Below are 8,679 nucleotides of genomic sequence, written 5' to 3' on the forward strand. Positions count from 1 at the left end.
TTTATTTTATTCATGAGCCATCATAAGTGTTTGTGAAAGAAAATAGAGAAAATTACCTAGACTAACTCTTCTTTCTTAGTTAATTACTAGAGTAACTCCTCCTTATCATTGCACTTTGGTTTATGTATACAATGACAGAAATACCTGCTTAAGTATTCAATATTACAATACTGCCATTAACAATTTATTTCATTAATTAATAAAAACATAAATTACCTTTCTTCTTCTTTGTTGGTGTCGTAGAATTAGAAAAGAAGTTCCCAGAACTTTTATAAAATTAGGGTTCCACAATTCTCTTTTCCCGAAGAAAAACTATATCCTCCGACAACGTTCAATTAACTTTTTCACATCTCCGGTGTCGAAGTCTCCGGCGAGGCAAACCACAGTCGCTGTATCCGTGATTTGTGTTCGTCTTCTGAACCAAAAATCGAAACTGATTTCTGGTTTGACCCTATGCACCCTACTGATCTTTGTAGTCTTAGCAACCGATATTTAAATTCTGTTTTAGTTACTTCATTGTTTTGCCCCTTAGTTCACCCTGTTTTGGTTTGATTCCTTGCATGATTTATTGAGTTTTTAGTTGGTTCATCTGTTAAGGTATTGATTTTTTTTTGTTCCTCTATTTTGTGATTGAGTACTTGTGTTGCTCTCTTTTTGGTTCCTCTGTTTTTACATTTTAGTTAAATCATTTACTTGTTTCGTTGGTTCATCATATTTTAAAGATTTGTTGCTTCGTTGGTTTGAGTGCAGCTGTCCTTGGATACATTATTTGCTTACCATTAATTGTTTAGTTTTGGTTTCATGCTAATGCTTTTTTTTTTCAGGTTATGGATTCTTCTAGCAGTAAGCGCAATTATCCACGACTACTATACAAAAAGGGCAAAGCTCCTAGTCAGCAGAAGAGTATGAGCTATTATAGCTATTTGTCAAATTTTCAAATGGTAGAAGTAGGTGTAGGACTTGATGGATGGGATGCGGTAAAGAAGTCTGCAATTGGTGTATTCCCTAAGTTTTATGAGCTCAAATTCACATGGTGTGCGAAGGTTGTCCATCACCTATTAACGCATCAGATTCGAGTTAAGAAGAATTATGAGATATGGTCATTGATTGATTGGCAGCCCATTCGTCTCTCTTTGATTGAATTTGGTACGATCACAGGGATGAACTGCGAACCGTTTCGAGAAGACGATGTTTGTGATGTTGATCATACAGAATTTTGGAAAGAGATGGGGGTTTCTCCAGCTGTTGGTCCTAACCTTGTCCAGCTTCAGTTGGTATTGGAAAGATGCAAAAATTGGAGTCTCAAGAAGAGGACAATGGTGGGGTTGTTATGCGTTCTTCATCTTGCTGTCTATGGAATTGCTCCCACACGTCATATTCCGTTGGAGTGTGCAAAGAGAGTCCTTGATTATGAAGCTTTCCAGAGATACCCGTGGGGTCGAGTAGCGTGTCAGAGTTTGATATACTCTGTTAAGTGTGATGATTTTAGTGCGAAGGAATCTTATACAATGGGAGGGTTCATTTTCATATTACAGATTTGGGCATATGAGTCAGTTATGGGCTTAGGAGAGCTTTACGGGAATAAAATCAGTGGTGCAGAATTGCCTCTTCTTTCATGGAGTGGATCCCGTACGCGATTTAAATTCGAAGACTTTTTCAGGCAGGAGAAAGAACATCACAAAGATAAGGTTTAATTTCTTAACATTTATGTTTTCTTAGATCTTTTTATATTCGAACTATAATGAAAGACAATCATTTTATAGGTGCGTGTTAGGAATTTTATCACACAAACAGATGGAGAGCTTACACCTCAGTGGGATGACGACGTTGATGATGATGATGTAAAAAACTTAGTTCATGATATCAGTCACAATTGTATAGATCGTGGATTTTGGGATGTCAATGAAGAGCCTCCAGCTATTACAAGGAAGAAACGCCCTAAATCTGTTCCTGAGACTGATGTTGACAGTTCTAAAAAGAAGAAGGCTACTGATACAAAAACGGTTGGAGTTGAAGAAGACTGTGAGGTGCTAAAGGTAATTTTTTTTAACTAAAATGTACTTCTACTTATTTGTTTTAACTAAAATGTAATATGCTTGATTATAATTTTTTTTGCTGTAGAAGGAAGAAACTCAAATGAACCAGCTTTCTGCCTTGATGAAGGCGTTGACGGGAAAACTTGATAACATGGATACATCGATCGAAGCAAAGATTGGCGTTCTTCTTGCTCCTATAAACGAGAAGTTGGCAACAATGGAGAAGGACCTTGAAAAGCTGAAAGAAAAAAACGTAGCTGATGACCGAAAAGAAGATGCAAATTCCAATGTTAATGAAAGCGCTGAAGTAAATAGCAAAGAAATGGTATGATTATTATCCTACTCTTATAGGTGTCTTTCCTATTACGATATGACTCTATTTGTTTGAAAACGTATATGTAATGCAATTATATTTTTGTCTTCTCAAGTCTTGGATGGTGGAGATCAATTCTATGTCGCATGATGGTTTACCTGCTCAGCGCGTTGTCAAGAAAGCAAGGAAGGCAAGCCAAAAATGTGAAGATATAGGAGTTGACAAGATAAAAGTTTCTGATAGGAAGGTTCTGAAAACCAAAATACAAGTTCCACATTTACTCGATAACGCCTCAGGGGATGAAACATTGTCTGATCCAGTGCAGCGTGAAAAGGCTAGAGATCTCACTGATCGTTTAGATGCCATTGCTGCCTTCGCTAGAAAGATGAATAAGCCTACATCTCCCACACCTTGCTCACCTCCACACAAACGCCAAACTAAGCTAGCATCGTCTCAGCTATTTCCTTTCGTAGGAAATTCTACCGTGAAGCGCATCATCACAGGTGTAACACCATCTGTCTCAGCATATGATCCGTTTGCTGATGTTGACAATGATAAAGTGAGGAATTTACTGCATTTTCTACTGGATGATGAGTATGTCTTCCTTTTTTTACTTGAGTTTTAATAATGTCATATCGCTATATTTGTTTAATCTATATAATTTTTTTAGGAAGGAGTCGGACAGAACCTGTACTAATAGTACAGAATTCTATAAAGTGATAATAACTCCAAGAAATCAGTGGAGTACATTTGACTATGGCTGGTTGACTAACATGGTAACCCTTCTTGTTATTGTACTTGTATTCTTCTTAGTCTTAAATTCTCTTAATGTTATACATTTGTTCTAACAAGTTTCTTTTTTTTTTACTTTCTATTTCAGCATATGTGGTCTGCAATGAAGATGTTCTATAAGAGATCACTTTGTGATCCTTCGCCATACCATTCTCAGCGCATTGTTTTCTTGGATCAGTGGGTTGTCACCAAAATTGTCAATGATTTCAGAGAGTTCAATCCTAAGACATGGAAACCGACAGATACATATAAGGGTATCTTCAACGGTACGTATCCAGCTGACCGAGTTACAAACAAGAAGTGGCTTCACGATATTGATCATCTATATGCATGTCATTTTGTAAATGGTAATCACTGGGTTGCATTGGATATTGACTTGGTGAAAGAGACCATTTCCGTTTATGACAGCATTCTGACTGTAATAGATGAGAAAGAAATTCGAAATGTCTGCCGGCCATTTTCGAAGATGATTCCGTCCATCCTGAGTGCTATGGTTCCTGCCACTGTTCGGAAGAAGAGTGAAAAGCAATTCAGTGTACGAAGATTGAAAAACGTTCCACAGAATGACCCCCCAGGAGACTGTGGTGTCTACACCATAAAATACATTGAGTGTCTTGCGATTGGTTGCACATTTGAAGGGTTACGTGACGAAAACATTCAGGAGATTCGACGGAAGTTAGCTGCTGAGATTTACGATGCTGTTGGACAACCTCAAATCACTCATTTATTTCCTGAGTTACCAAAGTAGTATATTCAGTTCTTAGTGAACTTCTAGTCTTTATCAGCTTTGCAAATTGCCACATTTATTTTTAGCATTTTATTTCCAGCACTTATTTTCTTAGTGAACTTGTAGTCTTATTGTGTTATTTGCCACTTTTATTCTTAGTAGTTTATTTCCATGCACTTATTTTCTTGTTGAAATTGTAGTCTTATTTTGTAGTAACATGCATGTTTTGAAGAAAATAACAAACTAGCGTTGTTGAAGTTGAATAAAATAACGTGCATTAAATCCTTATTAAGAAAACATCTAAACTCAAATAGGCTGAAGCTGCGAATTTTTTGGATCAATCATTGTTGTTCTCTTGTCTACTAGGAAGAACGGTAAGAACAACAAAACCTGCAATTTCAATAAAGAATTATTAATAACCAGAAGAACATACATTATATTCAACAGAAAACAGACATACCTCACTTTAAGTGAGGCAAACATAAACTAAAAATCAGAAAACAGAGAAAAAGACTAACCATAAGCTAAGCTTGAATCTTGCATGTCTTACAGTTATGTCCAGACTGATGGCACGTTGAACATAAATGTTGTTTTCTGGGTCGTTTTTTCTCAGTGGCTTTCTCTAAAGCCGACTTCATCCTTGACTTTTTAGGTCTTCCAGGTTGTGCTTGTATAACTGGAGGCAAGCAAATCTTTGTTGTAATTTTTTCTGGAACTGGTGAAGCAACATCTCTTGGCATTATGGAAGTAGAATAAGCGTTCAACAAGTATGAGCTGTGATAATAGGGGTGACAAAGTGATATGGTGCTTAGCTTCCGTGCTTCCGCCGCCGCAATTGCATGAACACATGGTAATTTCTCCTTATCAAACCGACGACATGTACATTGTCTTCCTGCTAAATTAACGATATGCAGAGACGAACCGGTTGTAACTTGTGAATGATGCAAATCGATTGATTGAACTGTAAGCATCTTGGCATTTGGTACACGTTTCTGAGAAAGAAAAAAACAGTGTTACAAATGACTAAAAAAAGTAACTACCCAAAAAAGAAAATGTGTTATTTTTACCTCCAAAAGTATCTCAACTCCACGAGTCAAGGTTGTCTTTGTTGTTCCTGCAGCTGTTCTCCTACTTGTAAACCATCTTGTCATCATTAACCGTATTGCGTCCAAGAGTTTTACAATGGGCAAAGTTCTTGAGCTTGAGATGACTTTGTTGATGGACTCGGCAATGTTTGTCGTCAATAAGTTGTATCTATCCCCAGGAAAATGCACACGAGCCCATTTTTGTATATCAGCAGTTTCCAAATATTTATGTAATCCTGGATTCATCGCTTGGATCTCTTCAAATGTTGTATCAAAATCAGCCAACGTAAAAGCACTTGCAGCTTTTTTAACCAATCTGAATGCATCACCGCCTCTGAACCGTTGCAATATATTTTTGTAAAGATGGTAGGTGCAAATTCCTCGACTAGACTTAGGATACACTTTTCCAATAGCATTACCTATAGCTCTATGTCTATCAGAAATAACTGCCAGTTCTTCGTCATCGGGAATTACCTTACTTAGTTGTTGAAAAAACCACTCCCAAGAATCATCATTTTCGCTATCAACAACTGCAAAAGCAATAGGAAATATCTGAAAATTTCCATCTTGAGCTGTTGCCGTCAGTAGTGTTCCTTTATATTTTCCCTGAAGGTATGTACCATCCACGACAATTACTTTTCTCATGTAGGGAAATCCAGTTATACTTGCACCGAATGCAAGGAACAAATACTTGAATCTGTTAACCTCATCAACTTCCAAATGTGTGAAAGTTCCAGGATTTGCTTTTCTTATGTGATACAGATACATGGGCAACTCTGAGTATCCACTCTCCGCAGAACCTCTAACAATATCTCGTGCGCGTAAAAGTGTCCGATGAGACTTCCAGTACTCCATCTAGTTACAAAATGTTTTACAATAACATATTAGTTAGACATCTTATTTTTTAATAAACGAAATATAATATAAACATGTCATTTCAGATGACTCACCTTGACACCAAATCTCATGTTTAAGGCATCTCCAACATGTTTCGGGAGAACTTTTGAATCAACACCTCCAACATGGTCCACATATAGTCTTGCAAGAATTTCTGGAGTCGCTTGTCGGGCACTGGCAGAACGTTCTGTAGTGGAACATGAATGGTCTGAAACGTGTGTACGAATGGTAAACTGAGTAGAATTACCAACTGGGGTAGCTCGTACTCTCCATGTACATCCTTCTACCCAACACTTAATAGTTAATATATCTGTCGCTGATCTATCTACCCTAAAATCAAACTGATGAAGGACTGACAAGATCTTCAACCTAGTCTCCAGTGCATCTTTCGTATCATATCTTTGTCCAACAGCTATATTAAGTGCATCTAATTCTAGCTTAACATGATCACTACCCCTTTTTACCGGAGCGCTTGCAGATGTGGAACCACTTTTCATAGGAGGTGAATTTTTTTTTCTTCTCTTCTTCTTCCTTTTCTTCTTCTTCAGCATGAATCCCATTCAATGCAAAGTCTTCGTCACCTGAAGATGCGCCATCTAAATCATCACAATAATCAAATATAGAGCCTTCGTCTTCATCATCACTTGCATCCTCGTCTTCTTCTAAAACTCGTTCCTTAAGTTCAAGACAAAGTTGCATTGCTTCCATCTTGAGCTGTTCCAAAAATCCAGTGAATTGTCTCTGATTTTTAATATCCACAGGTGGTGTGTTGTGGGGTAACGTCAACAAAACTTTCTTTGGAAACATGTAGCTCAATTCGACGTCATAAATCTGCTCATTAACCTTGTACTCTTTGATCACCATATGAACAAAATCATCATAACTAGTTTTGTCGTCTACAGCTATAGCTTTACTCCTCGTTCCTTTATCAACACCAAATAACCATTTGTTTTTACCAAATATCCATTGACCACAAACAATTTTTATTTGTGCCATGAGAGAAAAGGAAGAAAATAGATCAGTCTGAAAACGCCATTGACGTTATACAGCACAAGGTTTCACGTGTATGATTCTGTAGATTAGGGCTTTTTGCTTGTTTGGTTTAAATTAAGTTGGTTTGGTTTAATTGAATAAATTTGGTTTAAATGCTTTTAATTCAAATTATGGTTGGTTTGGAACGGTTTGGTTTAAATCAATTAAATTATTGGTATATGAAATAATTTCAGAATTAGATGGTTTAATATGGGCTGCAATAAACCAATTCGGTTACAGGATTTTAAAAAGTCTATGGCCAAATCATAAATAAATCTGTAGCTGAAGTTTAGACAAATCTATCAACATGTAACAAATCTGTGGACAAATAATAAATAAATCTATCAAATTCTAACTAAATCTGTCAAATTCTAATAAATTTGTGGTCAAAAATAAATAAATCTATCAAATCTTAATTAAGTCTGTCAAAATTAAGTAAATTTGTGACTAAAGAATAATAAATCTGTCAAATCAAAAATAAATCTGTCAAAAACAAATAAATCTATGGCTACACAAAAAATAAATCTATCAAATCTACGTAAGTCTGTTGAAATTAAGTAAATTTGTGGCCAAATAAATTAAGTCTGTCAAAATTATATAAATCTGTGGTTAAATGTGACAAATTTGATGTAACAAATCTGTGGAAACCTTATTAAGTCTATAAATTTTAAAATAAATTTGTGGCTAAAGAAGAATATATTTAAGTCTGTGACTACATAAAACCTGAACTAAATAAGTTTGTGGATGGCAAAATCGTAAATATTTCGAAAATTCAGAAATGGCATTTTCGTAATTATTTTTTTGTTAACAAAGGAAACAAGGGTAAATTAGGTATGAAAAATAAACTAGTAATTAAAATAAAATTAGAGTTAAACTAGTAATTAATTGACAAATAAGGGTTAAACTAGTTTTTTTCCCAAGAAAATAATAGAAAATCTAAGAAAAAAATTTATAAGTGAAAAAGAGATCGTGTTATACACAACATGGAGTAAGATAGTTCTAATATTTTGAATCTTCTTATTCTAGATTTTCGAGTCCATGGAGTAAGATAGTACCTCAAAGAGATCATTCGAAGGTGATGTTGCTTCTCTTCGGAATTTCCTTGAAATCTAGAAGGAACCTACGCCCAATGCTTCTCGTCTCTTCATCCTATGGTTTTCTCTTTGCTTCTCTTCATCTTGTGCTCTGGCAAAAACCGATGATGAAATTGCAATACCGTAGGCGAAAATGATGAACATATACATCAGAGACTTCAAAGAAGCTATCTTCTTCGTCGTCGTTTCTAAGAAACATAAAACACGTTAGTTATCTTAACATCATATAAAACACGTTAGTCATTTTGAAGGTTTTTGTTAGGAATATCTTTAATTTCAAAGTTTATTATGGAAACATAAAATTTGGAGGTTTAAAGTAGAAGTACTTGCCACTTTGAAGGTTTTTCATGGGATTTTCCCATTTTAAAAAAGGAAAAAAAATATTTTATAAATCTCCTATTTAATTACAATTAATAAATTAAATAAAAAAAATTAAATACTCTTTTACATTTTTTAGTTTTTAGAAAAGGAAAATTTGTCATATAACCTATTACAATTATATTCTCTTTGGAATTTCAGAAAACAAATTGCTATCAAATAATTATTTCTAGTTATTAATAAATAATATTAAAATTGCTTTTATTAACAATTTGTATCAATACCACTTTTACACTTCTTTCGTTAATTAATTTTTTTTAATATTATGTTCACCATCACATACTCTCTTTAAATATTATAAAATAATATTTTTACAATTCTCTTT

At 34.9% G+C, this 8,679-nt stretch overlaps 2 protein-coding genes across 2 annotated transcripts; one reads left to right on the forward strand and one right to left on the reverse strand.

Annotated features, from left to right (window-relative positions):
- Positions 1 to 223: 223 nt before the first annotated feature.
- Positions 224 to 4,048, forward strand: LOC108832279 (uncharacterized). Its single transcript, XM_018605767.2, has 7 exons — positions 224 to 443; positions 825 to 1,688; positions 1,764 to 2,036; positions 2,122 to 2,361; positions 2,465 to 2,943; positions 3,020 to 3,125; positions 3,230 to 4,048. The coding sequence occupies exons 2-7, from the start codon at positions 828 to 830 to the stop codon at positions 3,887 to 3,889; spliced, it is 2,619 nt and encodes an 872-aa protein (XP_018461269.1). The 5' UTR covers positions 224 to 443; positions 825 to 827; the 3' UTR covers positions 3,890 to 4,048.
- A 344-nt stretch (positions 4,049 to 4,392) lies between these two features.
- On the reverse strand, positions 4,393 to 6,837 carry LOC130507100 (uncharacterized). The gene is made up of 3 exons (XM_057001810.1): positions 5,904 to 6,837; positions 4,936 to 5,808; positions 4,393 to 4,860 (listed from the first exon to the last, which is right to left on the reverse strand). Exons 1-3 carry the CDS (start codon positions 6,408 to 6,410, stop codon positions 4,393 to 4,395), a joined length of 1,848 nt encoding a protein of 615 aa, XP_056857790.1. The 5' UTR covers positions 6,411 to 6,837.
- Positions 6,838 to 8,679: the final 1,842 nt, after the last annotated feature.

This window comes from Raphanus sativus, unplaced genomic scaffold, assembly GCF_000801105.2.
Source record: "Raphanus sativus cultivar WK10039 unplaced genomic scaffold, ASM80110v3 Scaffold4024, whole genome shotgun sequence".
Taxonomy (NCBI): Eukaryota; Viridiplantae; Streptophyta; class Magnoliopsida; order Brassicales; family Brassicaceae; genus Raphanus; species Raphanus sativus.

Excerpts from the sequence above, each read along its gene's own strand:
- LOC108832279 (XM_018605767.2), top strand. The coding sequence starts at position 828 with ATGGATTCTTCTAGCAGTAAGCGCAATTATCCACGACTACTATACAAA. Across the intron at positions 1,689-1,763 it reads AAGAACATCACAAAGATAAG|GTGCGTGTTAGGAATTTTAT; the intron begins GTTTAATTTCTT and ends ATCATTTTATAG. Across the intron at positions 2,037-2,121 it reads AAGACTGTGAGGTGCTAAAG|AAGGAAGAAACTCAAATGAA; the intron begins GTAATTTTTTTT and ends TTTTTGCTGTAG.
- LOC130507100 (XM_057001810.1), bottom strand. The coding sequence starts at position 6,410 with ATGGGATTCATGCTGAAGAAGAAGAAAAGGAAGAAGAAGAGAAGAAAA. Across the intron at positions 5,809-5,903 it reads ACATGAGATTTGGTGTCAAG|ATGGAGTACTGGAAGTCTCA; the intron begins GTGAGTCATCTG and ends TTTTGTAACTAG. Across the intron at positions 4,861-4,935 it reads GAGTTGAGATACTTTTGGAG|AAACGTGTACCAAATGCCAA; the intron begins GTAAAAATAACA and ends TTTCTTTCTCAG.